Source organism: Desmodus rotundus, chromosome 7 (assembly GCF_022682495.2).
Source record: "Desmodus rotundus isolate HL8 chromosome 7, HLdesRot8A.1, whole genome shotgun sequence".
Lineage (NCBI taxonomy): Eukaryota > Metazoa > Chordata > Mammalia > Chiroptera > Phyllostomidae > Desmodus > Desmodus rotundus.
Window position 1 is genome coordinate 1,073,639 of NC_071393.1, and position 21,773 is coordinate 1,095,411.

The following is a 21,773-nucleotide window of genomic DNA, read 5'->3' on the forward strand; positions in this document are numbered from 1 at the left end:
CCGAACTCGGCGTGGCTCTACTTTAGCCCGTAGGAGTGGAATAGCCTCTTCGCTGAAGGTGCGCTCCCACAGTTTGAAAAGCACATTAAGTGGAGAAAATGCATATGCTTTCAGTAAAAACAAAAACTGCACTAACGCAAACCAGGTGACAATCACTTCAATTTTATTTTATAATAAATAGAACGAAGTCCCACTTGCAAAACGAAACAAATAGTAACGTTAATACGGGCCACTGGCCTCTGCCGTTAAAGGGTGTTGAGTGTTTCTTTGAACAGAAATTTAAAAGTTTTCAATTCCTTTCTTGACCCCCACCCCGCAAGCTTATTTCTCTGCAGCCTCCCCCTCCCCCTTGCCTGGCAGGTGTCATTTAGTGGCAGCTTTTGTCTTAAATATGACATACTCAGATGAAGCCGTCGCCTGCCATTGTAGCAGGCTTCCGACTTCACGCCTCCTCTCCTCTAGATTCAAAATAAATGTTTCAAAACTAAGGTTCGTATAGGTTACACGTAGGGCTTTCTCCCTCATGAAAGTACTTTCAAGTAGTTTGAGAGACGCTGTTCATAATATAAAGTACCTTACCCGTTTTTCTCCAAAACAAACAGAACTCCTGACAATATGTTTGAGAGGCAAACAACTTAAAATACAAAATCTTAATTTTTACCTGTGAAATAAGTCTGTTAGAAGCAATGTTAGAATTGAGATTCTAAACCCCCTAATTCCCTTCCCAAGTTTCAACTACAAAGAGAACAGTTAAAAAACTAAGGCTGGAAAACCCCAACGCCGTCCTTTGAGGAAGAAGCGCGCGCGGCGGCCCCTCGGGGGCTACAGGTAGTACAGGCGGTTGGAGAGGGACAGGTTCGGCTCTCGGTGGATGCTCTGGCCCACGAGGAAGGCCAGCTTGTGCGCGTACTGGCAGGGCGCGGGGACGCGAATGACACCCTTTAGTGAGAGAAAACAAGGCTGCTGTCACTCCAGGGCTAGTTTCTCTAAACTGTGAGTCTCGTGCTCACGCAAACGCCTTGGGCCCACAGCAGTTCCGTTCTGAAAAGCGGCCCTCCTGACGGGCACAGGGTCACACGGAGAGGTACTCACGGGCCAGTTGTAGTAGACGTGACACAGCTTGTACGTCAGCCTCTGGATGTGGTCCGGCTTCAGGCCGCTGCTGTCATAGATGACGTTGTAATGTGTGGGAGACACACTGCCGCTTCTCACCGCCTGGCTCACGATAAAAAAGTCGTACCTGGAATTACAGACACACACAAGCCACGTGGACGTTCAGGCTTCCCTCTCCGAACGCTCGAGGGAAGAGGGTTCACGTTTCCGACAGCGAGAAGACCTTGCACCACGACGTCAGCTGGCCCCGCAGGCCGCCTGTGTCTGTGTGTCTGTGTGTCTGTGTGTGCACCACGCTTGGATCAGCTGCTGCTGGCGCCGAGGGGCGGAGCACGGCACATGCTTGCTGGGCACACCTCGGTCTACTCGGCCTCCATGTCTACTCCATGGGGTGGTGGGCAGTGGGGACGGGAGGCCCAGCTTCAGGCCCGGTCACCCCAAATGCCCCTTAACCACGGCAGCTCCCCTGCTAGCTGTTCCCACTGTTGTTAACAAAGATGCGCCTGGCCCATGTGACGCACTAAGGATTTACAGCAAATCTTCAAGAGCTGGCGAGAGAGTGTGAAGGGTTCTAAGTGGAACCAGAACGGGGCCGGATGGTCAAACAGAAACCCAGCGGTGCGAGTACGAAGGAATACCGGCACCGGCCTGTGTCGTTTGCTCGGTGCCGTTCACACACCAGGCAGAGCTGCTGTGCCTGGACCTGATGAAGATCATGAGGAACTTAGCTATGCGATTTGTTGCATCCACGGAAACGAGAGAAATGATAAAATCAGAACTGGTCTACAACAGATTATGGGTTTCTAGAGAAGTGAGGGTTCTAGAAACCAACCCCCAGAGAGCAGAGAAACTGAGGCAGAGCCAGACGTGGCGCGCAGCCCTCACTCAAGCTTGCTGTCAGGCAAGGCTCCGGCCACCGGGCCCCGGCGCTGACTCCGGCACCGACTCACACTGGCAGCTGGGTGTTAGTGAAAAGCAGTGGATTCTCCTGCTTCCTAATGCAACTTGGATTCCCCACTGTGCTGGGCCCATGGTGCCCGCAGGTGAGCGCACCTGCGCTGGCGCCGCGGTGACTGCCAGCCTAACACCTGCCAGGAAAAGGCGAAGTCCACGCGACGGCTCGGTGGCCGCGGTTGCTACAGGAAGAGCGCTCCACGTACCAACTGCACACCCTGGCCGACACGGTCTCCTGATGGCAGCTGCCTTTCAGAAAACCCTCCCAACATTTCCACACAGGGACAGAAGTCGTCCTCGCTGCTCGCTCTCCCGAGGAGGGCGTCCCGTGGACTCTGCGGGCCAAGCTCATGGCTCCCAGCTGAGCGCAGAGTGTGCCCCAGAGCAGCCGGAGCATGGCCGGAGCGCGGCTTTCCTGTCTGCCTGCGGCAGAGTGGCCCCAGGGCACAGGAAGGGTAACTGGGTCCATCACAGACCCAGATGTCCTTCGGAGACAGCCATCCGAGGACAAGGTTCATGTGCAGAGACAAGTGCCAGCCGTCAAGCCCCGGCCCGCCCTCTTCTCTGCGTGTGTGAGGAGGCAGGGCAGCCTCCTGGCTGGCGGGGACGCGCACAGAGAAGCCTCTGCTCACTGTGTCCGGCACCCAGGCAACGAGCACGGCCGTGTGGGCCTCTCGGAGCAAACGAGGTGAAGACTGCAGTGTGGGTAAGAAATACAGCGTGAGGACGCAACGGCCGCATGTTGGGGCTACCAGAACATGGGGGCTACGCCCAGGGACACGGCGGAACCCAGCCTGCACCTGGCCCCACGGGCCGGACTCACCACTCCGGGCGGGTGACCTCCACGTCGATGACAGTCCCGGGAAGTGGGTTCTGAAGCCTTCCTCCAGACTGAGCGAAAAACCGGGCATTCACTCGCTTCTTCACCACGATCACCGTCAGCCTGGGGCTTGAAGGTGACAAGGAACACTACACTTAGCGTCTGCTCGGGCACCCGCACACTCCGTGTGAGAAGAAGCAACACACCCCCTTCTTGGGGCCTGGGGGTGGGCGGTGAGGGGGGCGAGGCTGTGGATGTGCCATCCTCCCACTTCCGCACCCCGGCTCATCTTGGGCCTGAACAGGGGGCGTGGGACAGCATGCGTGGGCCTCACCGCACCGCTTACTTGTAGCCACGGCCCACGGACTTGAGGCAGTCCAGGAACTGCGGCACCTCGTAGCTGACCAGCGTCTTCAGCTGGCCGTCGCCCACGCCGTCGCGGTACACGATGACGCGGCTCGGCATGTACTCGTTGCACGCGTTCCAGGCCCGCAGCGCGGCTGCGACGGGGCCAGACACACGCCGGTGAGGCCACACCGCAGCCAGGCTCCCCCAGTCCTGGGCGCCGGCGGAGCACGGCTCCAGGACGAGTCCTCAAGGCCCCCCCCGGGCGGAGACTGACCTTGCAGGCACACTTTGAGCCCGTCCACCAGCTCCTGGCCTCTGTCTTGGAACACGCAGCGGGAGAACCAGCTGTGGGGAGAGAGCACACCGGGGTGGCACGCCGCCGCAGGCCTGCCTTCCCTCCCGAGGTTCTGTGTGTATTCCGCTCCCGGCAGTGCCGGGGCTCCGGCCTCCTTTCAGGGAGCCGCTAGCGTCTCCGACTACTCAGGACATCTCAACAGCTGGGACAGGCCAGCCAGTCCCCGACAGACACACTCTCTGCGTGCTCTTTTCTCAGCGATCAGCCCCGCGACCCCAGGGCTGAGGAGAGCGCCAAACCCTAGGGGCCTCCCAGGCTCACACGGCAGCGCTCACGGCAGCCTGCCCCACTGTCCCCCAGAGAAGCCCTCAGGACAGACGCCCCCTCTTCGGAAGCTTCAGGCCCCCAAATGTGCCCTCGGTGATGCCGACATGCCCACTCTCCTCACGGCTCATGGGCCTGGTCTCACCGGTCCCCTCAGTGCTGCCAAGGGCACCGAGACTGACTTCAGCATGTTACCACACAGCGCCTGGGCCAGCTGCAGGTGGGCACACTCGGCGTGGTGCACCCCCGCCCCCCCCCCCCCACACACACACGGTGGCATAACCTGAGATGCGGCTCGATGGCCACAGACAGGGCCAGCGGCGGAAGGTGACAGCGACGGGGCAGCTAATGGAGGGGTCTCTCCCCGACCTCCACCCTGCCGCCAGGGTGGTCAGCAGGTTGGAAGTGAAGCGCTGACACAGCTCCACTGCCTGGCAGAGCCCCGGCCAGCAGCCTGGGCCGCGAGTGCTCACCGGGTCATCCCTTCGTTGATGCTTGCGACAAAGCCCGCGATGGACCTCCGCCCGGCCGTGGTGTCGTGGTAACAGTCTATGCCGACGATCATCACCAGCTTCAGCTGCAAGGGAAACGCTGCCACTCAGACACCGGGTGGCGGGGACTCCGAGTCTCTGATGGCACGAAGACCGTCCCCGGCGGGCACAGCACTCACGGGCATGTCCACCCGCCACAGCTCCCCGCCCATCTTGCAGTTCATCTGCAGGGCGATCTTGGTGGCGATGGCCATGACGGTCTGCTGCTTGCCCAGGGTCCGCGCCACCACGCACTGGCTGGGGGTGGGGCAGTCTGTGCACAGGTACTTCTTGATGGCGTCGTACTTGTCCTTCCGGTTGCTCGACAGCAGGCAGACGACCTGCCGACAGACCGAGAACGTGGACACTGGGGAAGAAGCCCAGGGAAGGCACAGACGCCAACCCCGAGGGACACGGGACAGCCACGCATTTTCCACGTGTCCGCGCCGTGTGGCCGCTAAGCATGACATTAGCTTTTGTTTTCTGTTCACTACCTTCGACCGACAGATGCTGGTGAACAAACACGCTGAGCACACGGCTCGGGGCTGCACACACACCGCCTGGGCGCTGAGCTCCACAAGCTGCAGGGCAGGGAGCGAGGCTACGGGGGCACCGGGCAGGGGCAGGCGGACAGAGGGAGGGCTTCCTGCCACGCTCCCTTCTCACTGGCACACGACCCCCCAGGAGGCCCCTCGGGTCACGGCTCTCACTCGCAGAGCTCTGGCTCGAGGGCCTCATCACACTGCGGGGCTTCCTAGGAAGCCTGCGGCCAATCGGGAAACCAAACATGACAGTCCAAACACAGCCCCCTGAAACGGGCGGGGGCTGGCGGAAGGGCGCCGACAGCCAGGGACAAGCTGAGCAAGCGCTGGCGGTCTCCGGCGCAGGGTGGCGTCCTGACGGTTGTCAAAGTGCCTGGGTCTCCCCTGACTCGCCACGCACGCCAAGCGGAGGCGCAGGAGCTGGCGGAGGTGCTGACGCGCCCCGACGTGGTGGCACGCACACGTGCCGGGCACTGTGAACCTGACGTCTGTGGACTATGCCTCTGGGGTGCTGGAAAATACGCCCCACCCCGCCCTGGCTCCGCGCTGGAGCTGAGCGCAGCTGGGACTCACCGGTGCCCCAGTTCACACGCCCGGCTCCCACCCCCTGTCCTCCTCGCCCCCTCTGCGTCCCCGGCATCCCAGACAACGGGGCAGGAACCTGCCTCCAGTAGCAGGGGGCGGGCAACAAGGGGACGGGCTGTGCCCAGCCACCTCCCAGTCACACTCTGTGTGCCGAACATCTAAGGCTGACTTTCACCTTTGTGCCTTGCTCTTCTTCCCCAAATGTTCTAGAACAATTAAAACCACTGGGTCCAGACAAGTCTAAGGTGGCTTTTCTTCCCTCCCCCTTACCCCTTGAGCCAGGGTCACCGACCCCAGGGCGCACGGCCAGAGCCTGCGTGGACTTGGAAGCCTTAGGGAGGTAACACACTCTTTGTGGCCGGTCTGGGCCCCTAACTGTGACATTTGGAGAACGAACTCGAGTTCCAGGATCTCCACACGCCCCGGTCAAACCAGGTACTCCCGGCTGCCGCTCTGGGCCGACGGCAACTTACTATCTGGGTGTCTGACGTGACCTTCTGCTGTAAGACCCTCAGATAGGCTTCCGTTCTGTCGTCCACCTCGATCCTAGAATGGAAACGTGTGACCCAACACCGAGAGAGAGGGAGGCAGACGCAGCACCCACTGAGGCTCCCGTGGGCTCTAGTGGGTGGCGCGCTGCTGTCCAAGGTATGTAGGGAAACACCCAGGGCGGCCAGGCTGCTCCGATGGGACTCACAGCCCTGCCAGCCCCTCTGTCTCGGTCCTCACCCGTGTGTCCATGGGCCGTGGGCCCATATCTGGCCTTCACACGAAGATCGGCAACTTATGTTGTGAACACTCCCCCCCCCCCGCCCCGTCTGAGCCCCCACGCCGTCCCCATGTCCGCCGGTCCATTTCAGAGGGGGAAACTCACATTATTGCTTTCTTCATTTGTATGCCCATGGCCGGCGTGACTTTAAATAGGTTCTGTATCAGCGAGTTGGCCGCCTCGTAATTCCTCCGGGTGTACACCAGCAGCCAGTTGTCCAGGGGCTTCACGCTGATCAGTGGCGCGCCCCTCGTTTCTTTGGACCAGTCGGCAAACTGGGGGTTGTACTCGAACTGGGGGAGAGTTCAGAGACACCGTGAAGCTGCCTGCACGCCCCGGGAGGAGGCCGGAGACTTGCCACTCACCCCCAGGGCGCCTCCTTACACCTGGGCTGCCGTGGTGGACAGAAGGCTCTCGGTGGGGAAAAGAGATACGAAAGTGTCCCCGAAGGGCGGTGGTAGCTTAAGATTTGTTCACATTAGGAGCTGCCACCCGAGTGCTGCCGGGCCCCAGAGGGTCTCCTAGGTGCACCAGCCGCATCCTCTGACCACATCCTCTGCACGTCCGCCCTGAGCCTGCACAGCTGCTCGGCTGCTGGCAGAGGGCGGGGTGGGGGCAGTGAGGACAGAGGACAGCACCGTGCTGACCGTCACCGTGCTCTCCTGCTGGCTGTGCCGGACCTCTTCCCCGGCCTGGCCTCAGGGGCAACGGGAGGCCGACTTACTGTTTTCCCGCCTTGGTGGATCTTCTCTGCTTGCAGAATTCTCCCTGAGAAGGACAGCAGGTTGGAGTCGAAGCTCAAACCCCAGTCTCGAAGCTCCCTCTGAACATTGTCATCTCTGTCGATTGAGCGCATTTACACATCAGCAGGCGTGAGGACCCCCGCAGAGCGGGCATGCGCTCCAGCCCAGCCCTGCCGCCTCGGGGCTGGGACCCAGCTCCGACGCAGAAGCACGGAGCACCATGCCCTGTCCATGCTCCGCGTCCACAGCCCCGCCCCCAGGCCCTTCAGCTGAAAATTCTGGGGCCCAAACCCTCTCTTCCTCCAAGTGAACCCCTGACGTCGTACAGAGAGAGTCGAGCTGTCCGAACACACTCCGCTGCATCACCCCCTTTTTCTGACAGAAGAATCGGAAGGGCCGCAGGCCACAGACATCCCCCACTACTTCCTCACTCAGAGGTGGGAAGGACAGACCCACCCCGTTACTGCGGTGCCCGCGGAAGGACAGCGAGATCACTGCGGCCCGGGTCGGCCCCGCCCACACCGGCCTGGCGAGGGCTCACTTGTGAATGTAGTCGATGAGCCTCCCCACCTCCCGCTGCCTCTGCTCTGGCGTCAGCCTCGTGTGCACCGCCAGGTCCTTCATCACGCTGAAGTCGTTACGCATCTTGTCCGTCAGGCCTTCAGAGAAAACACCCCAGAGGTGTTCGTTTAAAGGACCAAGAATTGCGTCTTCATGTTTGGAGTGTGAGGTGGGGAGGGGGGAGGACTCTCAGGGAGACCCGGCAGCTTCAAGGGTTTTCCGGGGAGAGGGAGGGACGCCGAGAACTGCCGGTGGCTGTGAGGCTGACTCTGGATGTGGTCCCCGTGGTCCCCTGTCAGCCCCCTGGCACTCCGGCCCTGCGCCCGCACCTGTGAGGTAGCAGAGCTCCGGGATGAGCATGGCGGGGCCGGGCAGACTGCCGCCGGGGCCCCTCCTTCGCTTGGGTTGACTGACCAGCACCGGCTGCTTCAAGTCAGTGATTTCCTGGTTGTATTGCTGGTCGGGAGAAGAGTGTGGTCACTGTGCACAGTAACCGCCTCCAGCCACGTGTCAGGGCAGACGTGTTGGCCTGCAGTGGCATCGGCCACCGGAGTCGGGGGCGGGGCCAGGAGCAGTCAGTTCCCAAGCCCGGCCTTGCTCACGCACTGCCGACCCCTGTGTACAAGAGGACTCTCCGCCCGCCCCACTCAGCCATTCCAGAGCTGTCACAGGCCGCTCCTCAACCCGGGGCCCATCTGCTGAAGGCCCCTTCCTGCCGCCCCCGCCCCCCCCCCCCTGCGTCCCGCCCACACCCGTGAGTGTCCTGGGTGGCTTTGCTTCCTCTATTAGAAGAGCATCAGGCCTCCTTAAGTATGAGCATCTTCTCGTCAGTCTTGGTCCCTCATCAACAGACCAAGAGGCACCTGCCCGTTCCTCCCTCCTGCCCCGCGACAAGGTCCTGGTCACTTGGCTCGTCAGTTAAGAGGCCACAAATTCCAACCTGCCCATGACTTTGTTCTGTGCGGAACGCTCTGCCGGCCGTCCGGTCTCGTCCCACTTCCGACGGGACGTGGGGGCCGGGCCCGCTCACCGCGGGAGACTGGACTTGGCTGGTTGGCATTGTGAACATCTCCTTTTCCAGTCAGTCGTGGTTCTGCTACTGTTTGCCTCTGGTGTTTTCCAGTTTAGTGAGTTCTGGGCCAGAATCTAGAGTCCACTCAGTGAGGCCGGTGTTGGGAGGTGGCCCCATGTACGGGGCCACCTGTGCGGGATGAGCCTGCCTGAGCCGCTGGGACGCACATGCGGAAGGAGCACGGCCCATGCTGAGGGCTCCCAGGCCCTGACCCACCCCTGGGCGGGTTCAAAAGCGCCGACGGGACAAGGGACAGTATGCTCAGCCGTCACCTGCAGTGTCTGCCCCCAGGTCCCTGCCTACCTGCCCTGCACGCACCTGGGTTCCAGTCTAACCACTCGGTCACCTCCGAAAGGGCCAGGACAGGGCACGGCTCAAGCGACAGGCGTCAGCACTGCCCTGCCGGGCCAGCCGCGGCAAACTCTACTGTACACGCCTCAGGCCGCCCCTGGGCCCGCACGCTCAGCCCCGGGGCCCACAGGGCACCAGCTCCGTACCTTCCTGTAGTACTCGAGGAAGCTGACCTCGGAGCCGTCTGCCTTCTTAAAGGTGCTGTTGGGGTTCTGGTCCCAGTCGATGTCGTCGACTCTGTAGGTTTTGTTGTTGTACCTGTGGAACGGGTGCACTTACTGGTGCTTCCTTAAGATGCACAGTGAAAACGACAATTTCAGGATCACTCAGTAACGTGCGATGTCGCAGGAACGGGGAAAGGACTTCCTGTAGACGATGCTGGACGGGGGGGGGGGGGGGGGGGGGGTGACTAAATTACCATTAGAGAGAGAAACGGAAACCGATCAGGTGAAGTCGTTAGGTGTCTGTCCCGCGAAGATGGCCCCCCCACCATCATTCCCGAGGGAGGCTACAAGCATCCCTTCTGCTTTCGGGGACTCCCTGCCGCCCCTCAGTGCACTCCCCCCCGGCACCTTGCCGGCTGCACCCCCCGGACCAGCCGGCTCACTTGGTGAGGACGATGAGGCCGACCAGCTCCTTGGACACCTGCTCCTGGAAGCGGCGCTCCTCGGTCTGCTGGTACAGGCTGAGCATGAAGTCCAGCACGGTCTCGCTGCGGAGCACCTTGTGGCTGACGTCCGTGCACAGCATGATGCTGCTCTCGTACTGCAGGATGGAGGTCGTGAAGCCGGGCCAGATCACCAACCTGCCGACACACACCCGCCCCGTCTGCGCGCGCCGGCCGCGCAGCCCGGGGCCCGGGGCCCGGGGCCCTCACGGAGCGAGCTTACTTATCGCCAGGTTTTGCACGGCTCCAGATGAAGACCTTTTTGGCATCCTCAACAATGATTGTTGGTTTTTAATAATTTTATAAGTTCCACTGTAAATTAATATACTAACTTTATTAAAGTATCCTGTATCCTGGCCCAGGACTTGAGAAAGTCACCAATCTAAATGGAAACATCTTGAATCATTATAACAAAGCAAAGCACCTAGGCCGCCACCTTGACACCGACTTCTGCAGTGGCCCTGGCCAGCTGGTGGGGGCCAGCACCTGAGAGCGCGCACGGGCTCTGCGTGAGAAGTCGGTGTGCGTTCCCAGGGACACGCGCATTCACAGCCCGTGATTTTATAGCCCAGGGACTCTGGGACGTCTCCTTTGTTATTCACGCCAAGGTTCACGTTCATGCCGTGTGGCGGGCACCGGGGACAGCCCCAGGGGTAAAGTGGGGCATTTCAAGTTCAAGCGTCACTTTGGAAGTTTGTGACGAGGTCTGCGGGGTAGAAGCCCCGCACTTCGTACGCACCTGTGGTTGGGGATGTCAATCGGGTCACTCGGGTTGTAATAGTTCCGCCCAATCTGCTGCAAGTTCATGATCTTCAGCAGCCTGGGGGTCGAGAGGTCGGAGCAGGGAGTGAGTGTGGGTGAGCTCTCACGACGCAGTCACAAAGGCGCAGGGCTCGGCGTGGGGCTCGGCCAACCCCGGCCCCGTCCGACCAGCCGCTGCCCACCTGCCGGTTTCTACATGGCTGAGGGGCTACAGGAGGCTTCCTACATTGTGTAAAGGTTGGAAAAAACCAAAAGGTGCATGAATTATCTGAAATTCCAATGCCAGTGTCCGTCGGTCGGTTTTGCTGGTGCACAGCTGTGACCGTTTGCTGGCGTGGGCGCTGTGGCTGAGACAGACCATGTGGCCCACCGCCGGAGAGGTTTGCCTTCCCCTTCACAGAAAAGGTTTGCCAGTTAGAGAAGAATCCACCTACTAATTGCGTTCACCCAACACAATGAGCCACCGGAAGGAGCGTCCCAGTATCAGTGAGTGGCCCCTTAGGGCCAACCTGAAGGGGTGAATCACAGAGCAGGCCTTGTGTCTCATGGTTCTCAGGCACATTTCAGCCTCATCCAGGCTGTGCCTCGCCCGGGGGCAGCTTCGCAGATGTGGGTCCCGACTTTGGGTTTGGGGAGTGAGGTGTCTGTACGGAGGGCGAACCACAGGGCGTGCAGTCTGTCCCCCACGGTGATGCGAGCAGACTGTACCTGCCCGGCCTCTGCCTCTTGAGCAGGTCCCCCCTGCCCCGCCCCGCCCCGAGGGGAGGGGGAGCCTCAGCCAGTGACGGCTGGTAGCTGAGTGGGGGAATCCTATTTGAGACATCAGATGGCCCAACGGGGAGGCTGAAGGCGCAGATGCCTGCCTGGAACTAGTGCGTGAGTCCTGTGTCAGCACGTCACACCGTGAAGGGGGACTGCGTAACAACCGCTGCCAAGTCACGTGTGCAGGCCCTCACCCTGCGGCGCCCCCAACCTCCCCCCACTCCCCCGTGCGCTTCCAGCCCTGCCCCGTGAAGCGGGAGCGCCGGCGCACCTCCTGAAGATGATGTTGTAGAACTGCAGGCAGGTGGGCGACGTGGGCGGGAGCTCGTTCGTCAGCGTGATGGTCACCCTCACGTGCTCTCCGTTGCGCGTCTGACTGAAAACCTCTGTGACCTGAGGCCGGGGAGGGGAAATGGGGCGGGAACTGTTCCGAGACAGCGAAGCCCGGTCGTGTGCTGCCTGCTTCCCGGGGCAGCGGTGACGGGCGCGCGTTTCTAGATGACGAGGGGAGGGCGGCTGGGCGGGAGGAGTGCGCGGGCACCGGTGCGATGCTGCGCGTGGCCACGACGCCCCTCAGGTGGGCACGAGGGCGGCACACCGGTGATAGCGGCACACGCTCTGAGGTCTTCTCAGGGCCTGTCGGACGGGAGCCCCTGGGGTTTCTCCAAGAGCTTCCCCAGCCAGGCAGGGGCACTTCTGCTCGGAAGCGGAAACCCCACCTCCCCCGCCCAGCGTGACACCAAAAGTAACCTTGTGCTGCAGCCTTTTAGGCAGAAACAGTATCGTCCCATCGAAAGCATGGCACCTTCCGATCAGGTCTTCGTGCTGGAACAGCAGGGCGGAGCGGAGCCTGCGGGCCTCCATCAGGGGGTTGTAGTCCACGTGGTACTGGTACAGGGCCCACTGCGGGCGGGACGTCAGCCGGAAGTGGTTGGTGCTGAGCCTCACTATGATGCCCGAGGAGCCTGTGAAAGCACGTCGCTGCGCTGAGCCCCACGCCGAGTCTGCCCCTCCCGGGCACCTTTCCTCCGGGCCCAGGCGCCCGGCTCTGTGAATGGAGGGTGGGGTGCCCAATGACGGGAGCCCTCTCTGACGCCTGACTCTGGGGACTACTGTCCTGGCTGCGTCCACCCCTCAAAGCACACGTTCAGGAAGAAATCCTCCCGAGACTAAGTAATTTACACCGGACCAGCCAAGTCTCTCCGGCAGAAGCTGTGGAAGAAACGACGCTCCTACCCACCCACCTGTTTTTGACTCTTTGACGTGGTCGATGTTCTGTCTCGTGTTCACGCCCAGGTCATGGAAGTCTCTGCGGCGGCCTCCTCTCTCTGCTAAGGATAACTCCTGAAATCCAGCAGAGATCTGGAGTTCTTAAAGCAAAGGGAAGCAAATGGTAACCGAAGTAAGATGGAGCAGGTGAATCACCCGGCCCTGACCCCGACACAGCGGCAGGAGGGGCTCCGGCTGCGGCCGTGCGGACTCTCCAGCGGCGACCGGCCGCTTCAACCCAAGGTTGGTTTCACTGGCCACGGAGACATCTTCCTGTGAGTCCAGCTCCTCCCGAACAACGGAGGGTGACGGACCTCCCAGGAGCGTGGGCAATTTTAAATGACAAAGTCACTTCGCAGCGCTTCACAGGACCTGCTGTTCAGTTGGCTCCTGCCCCTCCTGAGGCCCAGGGGCTCTGCTCAAAGGCCCTTTAGGTCCCCATCAGCCTCCCTCCAGGAACTTGAAACTCGCCCCGAGGGCTTTCTGCCCTGTGTCCGGGCCCTGACCGGCCACACGGCCAGGCCAGGTGCTGAAGCCGACCTGACAGTGACAGCAGGTCAGAAAGGCCGGGCTTGAAATTTTCCCTGAAAAATTGTGAATTTGTCTTAAAAAGCATTCCTCTCTGGATATGGAAACCTGAGTGCAAGCTCCTGACCGTAAACAACAATGGAGCCCGCTCCCCTGGCCACAGGTGGCCTGGCTATTACTCCATGTGGCCCGAGCGCAACTGGCTGTCAGCCTGCACAGACGGCAGACTTCTGAGTGGTTGACACTGGCCCTGGCTGGGGTGGCTCAGTGGACTGAGCGCCGGCCTGCAAACCAAGGGGTCACCAGTTCGATTCCCAGTCAGGGCACGTGCCTGGGATGGGGGCCAGGTCCCCAGTAGGGGGCGTGTGAGAGTCAACCACACATGGATGTTTCTCTCCCTGTTTTTCTCCCTCCCTGCCCCTCTCTCTAAAAATAAATAAATTTTAAAAATCTTTCAATAAATAAAAGCTCAGATCAGTTACAGCTGACATGCTGCACAGTCACATTGGCCCCAGGCGTGTGTGGCATAGCGGTTCGATACCTGTGACCCCGGTGTTTCCAGCACCGGCCCGGCACCACACACAGCTCCTACAACCTCACTGACCACAGTCCCTGTGCCGAACCTTCCGGCCCCTTCCGGCCCCGGGGTCGGTCCGTAACTGCTGGTTTGCGCCTGTCAGTCCCGTCACCTCTTTCATCCTGTGTGCCTGACCCTCAGGGGCGGGCGTGTGCAGGCCCGTGGTGTCGCGGTTGTCGTTCACACCTGCAGTGTGTGGGGACCGCCAGCACCAGCACAGGTACCGTGGGAGCTGCTGCCCAGTGCCGAACCACGCACAAGTTGGAACAACTGTCCCCTCCCTCAGGGGCCGCGCCGGCAGAGGCCAACGGTACAGGTAACAGGTAAGGAGAGGAGCAGGTACGTCACGCTCCAGCGCGATGCAAATGCCAGGCAGGCTTCCTGCCTCCCCGGCCTGTGCCTCTTCGGTGCCACGTCCTCTCGCCCCTCTGCTCCCTGTCCCCAGCTCAACGGCACAGATGGGCAGGGAAGAAGGCTCCGCGTGTGCAGCCAAGAAAGGAAGCTCTTCCACCTGGTCACCAAGTGCCCCGTTGTCCTGCGACACCACCAGTGCCTGTCACAGGTCAGCGCACACCACCGCTGGCGTCAGACACCCACGTGCTCGCTCACGTTCGTGGACTTCACTGGTCACGACTGAGTGCTTGGAGCACGGGGGCACCTGTCGCAGGACGCGGGGCAGGGAAGCAGCCGACTTCCAGCGACCCGTGCCTCAGCGCCGTGGGTCGGCACAGCTGTTTCCCGTGCCCACCCTCAGACCAAAGCCAACGTGCTCACACTGACCCCCCTGGACTGGGGCGGTTTTTCCCTAGTGAGAAAGAAGACAAGCAGTGGCCATGGAAGGCGCTTACGTCACACACCCAGGTAATTCATTTTTGCAACAGCGCAGCGACAGAGTGCGGTGTTTGGAATCAGAACTGGTGTCTGATTCTGCCGGCACGACGGCTCTGACCTCAGTTGCGCATGAGTTTTATAAACCGAAGCATCAGATGTTAACCTTGGTCCAGCCTGTGATCACAAAGAAGCTAAGAGAGTGTCCTGAAGTGGTTAAAGTTCCCAATCAGCACCTTGACCTTGAGTTTACTGTTTAGTTCCCTTGCGACAGCCCAGGCCCGTCAAGAACACGCCTTTTCGTTTCCAGGGAGAAGGGGCGCACCGTGGCCCCCCACCCCTGCGAAGGGCCGCGGGGCCCCGTCCTTTAGGGTTTGTACATTGGTCGCCGCTTCTCCTCTCACACCACAAACACACTTGTCACTCTCCCTTCACCTTGTGACTTCTTCACCTTGTGACTTGGCTGTTGCTCCTACTGGTCCTCTCTGTCGTCCAAGGCCAACCAGCTCCCCCTCGGCCAGCGACTGCTGAGGCCGCGGCTGCCGGTACCCAGGCTGCTGGCTCTGCGGCCCATGCAAACAGAGAAGAGCCTTCTTTCAATGTCAAGGGCTCACAGGTGTGAGGTGAGGTAGCTACATTCACCCAAACTGACCAGAGTCAGTCAACAAATAGTTTATCAGAGATGCTTCAGGAGAGTCACCAACCAAGGTCAAGAACCAGCCTAGCTTCCCGGAGAACGGAGCCTCCGCTGCCTTGCTGGCTGCCACCTCCTCACACCGGCCGGCAGGCCAGCCCCGTGCACCCCGTGGGTGGAGGCGGAGCCCCAGGTGCAGCCCCCGGTGCCCCAGCGGGGAGGCGAGAAGGGCGGCACTCACCGCAGCGGCGCCCACGTGCTGCACCGTCTCCTGACCGCGCGCCCTTCCTCTGGCTCTCGCCCTCGCGCGCCCCGTCATTGTTTCCCTTTCTTGGGAGGAGATGAAGGTGAAGACAAGATCCAGTCACACTCGGCTGTGCCACAGCGTCACCCTTCAACGCGTTCAGTGACGGCTGTAACACGAGCACGGGGGGCTGCTCGTTTCTAACTCTCAGCCCCCTTTAAGGCGTGAATGTCCCTCCTGTCCACCGACTCAGCACTGACTGTGGACGGCGCCGTGCTGGGTTGGCCCACACGGAACACATTCAACTCGGTAGCATTTGTCAGTGTGGCCAGAGGGAGATTTCTGTCTTCTGTGGGGCGGGGTGGGCGTGGGGCGAGTTCCCCGCGGGGCCCTCCTGTGCTTCCTGCACACGGGCTGCCTCCTCCCGGGTCTGCCCCCAACCCCACCACAGCGCTTAGGTCCCCGCTTTCCCGCCGGGGGTGTCCCTGAGTCGTGGCCTTCAAAGAAGCCTGGGCCGCCTCTCTCTAAGCCACCGGGCCCTGGTGCGGGCACCTGACCTAGCCACTCTCTCCCGCCCGTGATACCGCGTGCCCCCCCCCGCCCCCCAGGAAGGCGGCGGCCTCGGGTTAGGAAGGGCAGCCACCTAAGGGCTGCGCAGGCCCTGCTCTTGCAGGAAACCGGATCCAGCCCTCACCTGCGGCCCTCACCTGCGGACGCAGCGGGATGAGCCTGCCGCCCAGGTCACGTGCCGACGCACGTGGAGCGCTCACCAAGTACCTGCGCACAGAGAGCATATAATGAACGTTAGCCCCGGTGGAAAAGGAAGGTAAACTTCTAAGATTTTTTAACGCTTAACGAAGGAAATAAGCAGAACGTTCTCGCAAAGGAAGAGGCAGGACCTAAGTGTCGTGCTGAGGAGGCCTGGCTCCGGTGCAGCCAACACTTACGGTGGAGGGGGGTCAGGACCGAAAGGGGCGCCCCAGCCGCGCAGACGCGCCGCGGGGCCCTGGGGGGCGGGGGTTGGGGGCTCTGGCGGGACGGTCGGGGCCGCGGGGCCCACGGCGGCTCCAGCAGCAGGCTGGACGGCTACACGGACGAGCGCTCTGCTGTGCGTCGGCTTGGGGTGCGACAGCTTCGAAAACGCTCTGTCCCACGACCACCTTCCCAGACAGACCCCGCGGACGGCGCTCGCTGACTTCTTGTCACGGCTGCTTAGCCCACCTGACTGCACCCCCCCTCCGCCGGCGCCCGCCGCCTCGCCCTTCCCGGGCCCCGACCCCCCTCCGCCCCCTCCAGGCGCAGCCCGGTGCTCGGCGCGGCCGCACCTGCGCCGTTGCCGGGAGACCCAGTGACAGCTCGCCTGGCCTCGCCGGCAGGGGGCGCGAGCGAGGCGCCGGTGCGGCCGTTCCCCGCGCGGTCCCGCCCCCACCCCTGCCCCGCGCCGCGGGAGGCGCCAGGTGGCGCCGATCACCGCAGGCCCAGGCCGTCGTGGGGCTCGGCTCCGGGCCCTTGCGACCGATCACGTGGCCACCCCCAGGGAGACACGGGCGCGGGCCTCCCAGCTGGGCACCGCGGCCGGTGACTCCCCCTGCGGCACGGCCGCGCCAGCCCGCGCCGCCTTCGCCCCGCGCCCCTTCCCCAGCCTCCGGTCGCCGCGCCCACGGGCAGGCTTCTCGGCTGCCCGCCCGGGCCGGAGGCCCCGCCCGCCCCTCACCAGGCCCGCAGGACGGAGCCCGGGGAAGCGACGCCACGGGCGGCGCGGGGCTGCAGCGGCCCTCGGAGCTCCGCCAGCCAGGCCGCCGCCGGCGCACCAACCGTCCCCGCCGCGTCCCCAACGGTTACCCCCGCCGGATCCCTCCGCGCCGGGACTCGGCGCCCCCTCCCGGCGCAGAGGGGCGCGGTGGGCGGACCCCTCGGGCGACTCCCGCGGACGCGGGCGCGGTCCTCTTTTTCGGGGTGGACGGACACGGGCTTCGGGGGGCCAACTGCGCTGCACGTGACAGGGGACAAACGTCGAGGCGGGAGGCTCGCGCTGCACGCTGATTGGCTGCGGCGCGCGCTGCGGTTCCCAGACGAGCCCCGCCCACACCGGGCCTCGTCCCACGTGGTCCCTGGAGCCCAGCGCAGGTGGGCTTGGAGGGCGGGGGCACCGTCGGGTGCGCGAAGCCCACCTTCATAAACTGAACTGCGACCGGGTGCGCTTTGAGCGCTGCGTTGGGGGATAGTGACTTCATCTTGGGCTGGCCCGCACATTTAGAAGTGAACGCACTCGTCAGCTAGAGAAATGCGATTTGAATTTTGCACCTCCCCACCCTCAAAATAAAATAGCATTGCGAGGCCAGGATGGCAGGCGGCTGCATACCTAACACGTTTAACTTTCCAAGTGGACAAACTGCGTGCTGAGGGCGTGCGCGTCAACGTGCAAGGCAGGGGTTCCCCCGCGTGCTTGCTTCGCGGCATCTGGAGGGCCGATGAACCCGCAGATCACTCCACCGCCCTCGGAGATTCCGGCTCGGCGGCTCCATGGCTGGGACCCGCGCACCTGCATCTCTAACAAGTTTCAGGTGGTGGAGCTGGTTTGGAGCAGCCACCACGGGGGGTTGTGTCGTTTTGGGGCAAAAACATCGAAAATAGTGAACAAAAGAAGAGAATTACTGGTCAGCTTGGCAGTATGCCTGATGGTAACTAACTGTGCGACTAGATGCGTCTTATGATAACTTAATACCTTTTATAACAAAGTGTAGGGCTTGGGTGCTTGTTTTAAAGCTGCATTCATAGAGCAGACATACTGTTTTTATTCGCTTAAGAGCACACATGTCGGTGGAGGTGGGGAGTGGGTGGGCTGGACAAGGTTTAGGTCTCCCCGAGGAACCTCCCCCAGTCCTACCAGCGTGGCTGTGGGTGAAAGGACCCGGCTGGATTTCCTGGTTTCCCACATTAGCTTGATTGCAGAAATCTCCTGGGGGAAGCTTTGCAAAGCACACATTCCCAGAGCATGCTGATTCAGCAAGTTTGGGATGGGAGGAAAGAATTTCAATGAAAGGCACTGAATGATTCTTAGGCTCAGAGACCTTTGAGTCATTTGGGCGAGTTCTCCGATGCTGACATTATTCACACTTAAAGAAAGCACAAGAAAAGGCAAGACACTTGAAGACAGGACTAATTTGGGACAAAAATAAAAACCGTACCTTGCAAAGGTTTGCGCTTTTTATAACAGAAAAGGCACAACTTGGAATACAATATGCAAGGGAACTTTCGCAGGACGTCAGATTTTGGTAGAAAAGATGTTCTGTGACTTGGCCAGCAGGGAGCGCAATAAAACAAGAAATATATCTTCGCAACCTCTACGGCTGGGGATAGAAATACCCCGAACGGACGTTAGAGGGTAGAAGCGGCACTCTTCCCTCTATTTTGCTCGTGAACTCCTTGTAAACTGCCAGAGATACAGTGCTGGTGGGGATATTTGGGAGTGTCATGGGGTGTGCAATGCATGAAATCTTGGTTTCTAAAGACGTAAGGAGTTGTGGTGCAGCAAGTGGAGGTGATTCTTGTGTCCTCTTTCTTCTGAGGGTGCCAACTTACATCGCACTTGAATGTAAAGAGAAAAGCTACAGAGAGAGATTAGGGAAACATTGTTTCTATATTGACCGCGGTTATGGCCCCAGGCCTGGTTCCCTCCTGGCATAAACTATGTGTTGGACTCTGGAAGCTGAATGAAAATTACATGTTCTTGTTCTGCGTAGCCAGTGCTCATTGATCTCTGTTCTGAACCAAGGAGAACCTCCACCCAAGTTACTTTATATGTTAGTAGAAATTGTCACAAAGTTTCAGCATCCGGAGCAGGGGAAGGGTGCTCAGGAAAGAGTACTTCGGAAAACAGCATTCGGAAAGAGGCTCATATGGTCTGGACTGACGATAATAAAACCACATACACATAAGTAACTCTGTTGGTGGAAATTTCAATTTCTTTCTATGTGTAATAACAAAGTTACTCTGAATTTCCTTCCTCCCTCCCTCCCTTCCTTCCTTCCTTTCTTCCTTCCTTCCTTGTTTTTAGAGTTCCTTCTTAAAAGCCTTTGTTTTGGAAGCTTAAAAAAATGTTTACTTTCAATGACAGTTTACTCTCAATATTATTTTGTATTAGCTGCAATCTGAGTTTCTAACTAGCCTGAAATATACCTCTTTGGAAATGGTTGAGCTTATGGACGGACCAGTTGCAGATGTAGAAATGGTTTGGGTCATGTGTTAACCTGCGCTGTGTTGTTATGTGCGAATTGGTGCCTTTGAAATTTCATCCAGCTTCATTTCAAATCTTTAAATTCAAAGAGCAAACATCAGATATTAATACTTGCAGGGGTGTCTTTCTTGTTTGTTTGTTTTGTTTTGTTTTTTGCTACAAAATCACAGGAAGTTGTACTGAGCTCCGTGACATGATGTGTCACTGGTACAGTTTAAAGAGCTATGCGAGGTGAGGACCTTCCTCCTGCCCTGACCGGGAAGGTGACAGAGGATTATGCTACAAATGTACCTGGGAATGGACGTGCGTTCGACAGTCGGATTGAGCATAGGGGATCGGCAGTTCTGCTCTGGAAACCTGGAAGCCGTGGTTCCCAGCTCTAAAACCACACATGTGCACATGAGTGTGTCTGCGATTTTCTGTGTCATCAGGAGGCCCTGGACCCCAGTGACCCTGGTGCTGGCCCCTGGCTGTGGACTAGACTGGCCACAGCACACCAGGTATTTCTGTAGCCCAGACACCCAGCCTGGACCTGGTGACACTGTTGGTTGGCATTCCTAAGCAGAAGGGGCAGGGGGAGACGGGAGCGGGCGCGGAGTGGGCGCGGTCTGGAAGTGTGTTGGTGTGGCAGGCGCACGGGTCCCCAAGGCTGCTGTGGGTTTGGGCTGGCTGGGGGGGAGGGTGGGGGGTCAGGGAGGGTGGCTGCAGACCCCCCAAGCCACTACCACTTGCTGCCGCTGCTAGTGCCTCACAAACATAGTGGCTCATGAAGTGTCTGTTGAATGAATGAGTGATGGCATGTACGCCTGTGGGGGTGTGGCCCGGAGCCAGCCCGAGCTCTCCGACACCCGGGGCCTTATTGTCGTATTACGCCAACACTTCCAGCCTCGGAGGAGAGCCATGCAGGCTACACGCGGCCGTTTAAGTGAAGCGCCTGAAACTTGCGGTGAGAATGGGGGCCTTTAACCCTGAGTTGCAGGTGACAAAGTCACAGTTACTTTGACTTTATTTACTTTAATGAGCACAAGCCCTCCCTCGTTTGATAAGGGATGGTGCATGGGCAATTCTGCCGTGATAATTTGGTTAATGAGAACCAGGGATAATGCAATCTTAACTGGGTTGACGTTCACCTTTGAACTGCAAGGGGGCTTCCCGATGCGCGTCACTCATGGGAGTGGGATTGCAGAATCTGAGGGAGCCCGCGTCAGCGAGGGAGCCGTCCGCCAGCGAACGGCACGCCAGCTGCTCACAACACACGGCTTGTATCTGCTTCAGTCGGACCTCTGTTTGTAAACTCATCGTCAGCACGTGGCCGGGCGGCCTGATGTCCTCGCCGGTGAACTTCACCACACCTGCAGCAGAATGAGTGTAAACTACGCCCCAACTTTTACAAGGAAAGTTTAAGAGGGAACATTTCCCATTAAAAAAAAAACGAGTCCAGTATTACCCTGACAGCAACACCAGTCGGAGATATTACAAGGAAGGAAAAGGGCAGACCAACATTCTTGCCGAACGTGGGCGCAGACAAAACACCGGCAAACTCAGAGCGGGGCGTGGAGTTAGGCCCGGCGCCCTGGCCCGGCGGGACATACTCTAGCTCTAGCAGTGCCGGGCAGACCGGGTGTCCACACCCCGTTCAGTGTAACACTCCGTGCCCTTAGATCAGAGGGCCACCGCCACAGGCTCATTTTCACAGATGCAGAAGAAGAATCTGACAAAAGTCAGCACCCTTGCACGGTAGAACTGCTTCGGTGTGGTGGGGGCCAGCCACGGAGAACCCACGGCCAGTAAAGCCCACAGTAGATTCAATGGTGGAAGACCGGACGCTTCTTGTTGAGTTCGGAGACAGGCAAGAGTGTCGTGCTCACCTCTTCTATTCAGCAGATTCTAGGCCAGGTAGTCAGGCCAGAAAATAAAACAAAAAATGTGCACGTTGGAAAGAAAGTAGTAAAAAACTCTTGCTATGATACAACCAGATTCCCGGTAAGGAAGGGGTATCCAGAATAGATAAAGAACTCCTACAACTCAATAATAAAAAGACCAATAACTCGACTAGAAAAGAGCGCATGATCTGAATAGGGAACAGAGACATAGAAATGACTAACAGGCATGTGAACAGATGCTGAGTGTCCTCAGATGTCCAGGAGATAACACTTCACACCACCGGGGTGACTGTAGAAAAGACCGTCGTCCCCTCCTGCACTGCTGATGGGAATGCCAAGTGGTGCCGCTCGCTGCCTGGCAAACCGTCTGGAAGG

General features: G+C 59.8%; 1 protein-coding gene across 1 annotated transcript; it reads right to left on the minus strand.

The window, feature by feature from the left end:
• Nucleotides 1–822: 822 nt before the first annotated feature.
• Nucleotides 823–15,353, minus strand: PIWIL1 (piwi like RNA-mediated gene silencing 1). The gene is made up of 20 exons (XM_024567075.2): nt 15,276–15,353; nt 14,852–14,963; nt 12,443–12,568; nt 11,949–12,163; nt 11,470–11,591; nt 10,414–10,494; nt 9,615–9,812; nt 9,154–9,265; nt 7,914–8,040; nt 7,565–7,682; nt 7,005–7,119; nt 6,386–6,573; nt 5,985–6,057; nt 4,525–4,725; nt 4,328–4,431; nt 3,510–3,580; nt 3,234–3,387; nt 2,891–3,016; nt 1,093–1,240; nt 823–939 (listed from the first exon to the last, which is right to left on the minus strand). Exons 1-20 carry the CDS (start codon nt 15,351–15,353, stop codon nt 823–825), a joined length of 2,586 nt encoding a protein of 861 aa, XP_024422843.1.
• Between the last annotated feature and the right edge of the window lie 6,420 nt (nt 15,354–21,773).

Bases quoted from the DNA above. Each gene is read 5' to 3' on its own strand.
- PIWIL1 (XM_024567075.2), bottom strand. From the start codon at position 15,353: ATGACGGGGCGCGCGAGGGCGAGAGCCAGAGGAAGGGCGCGCGGTCAG. The intron at 6,574-7,004 runs GTAAGTCGGCCT...ACTCTCCCCCAG, and splicing joins TCCACCAAGGCGGGAAAACA to TTCGAGTACAACCCCCAGTT. The intron at 1,241-2,890 runs GTGAGTCCGGCC...CTGTAATTCCAG, and splicing joins GAGGTCACCCGCCCGGAGTG to GTACGACTTTTTTATCGTGA.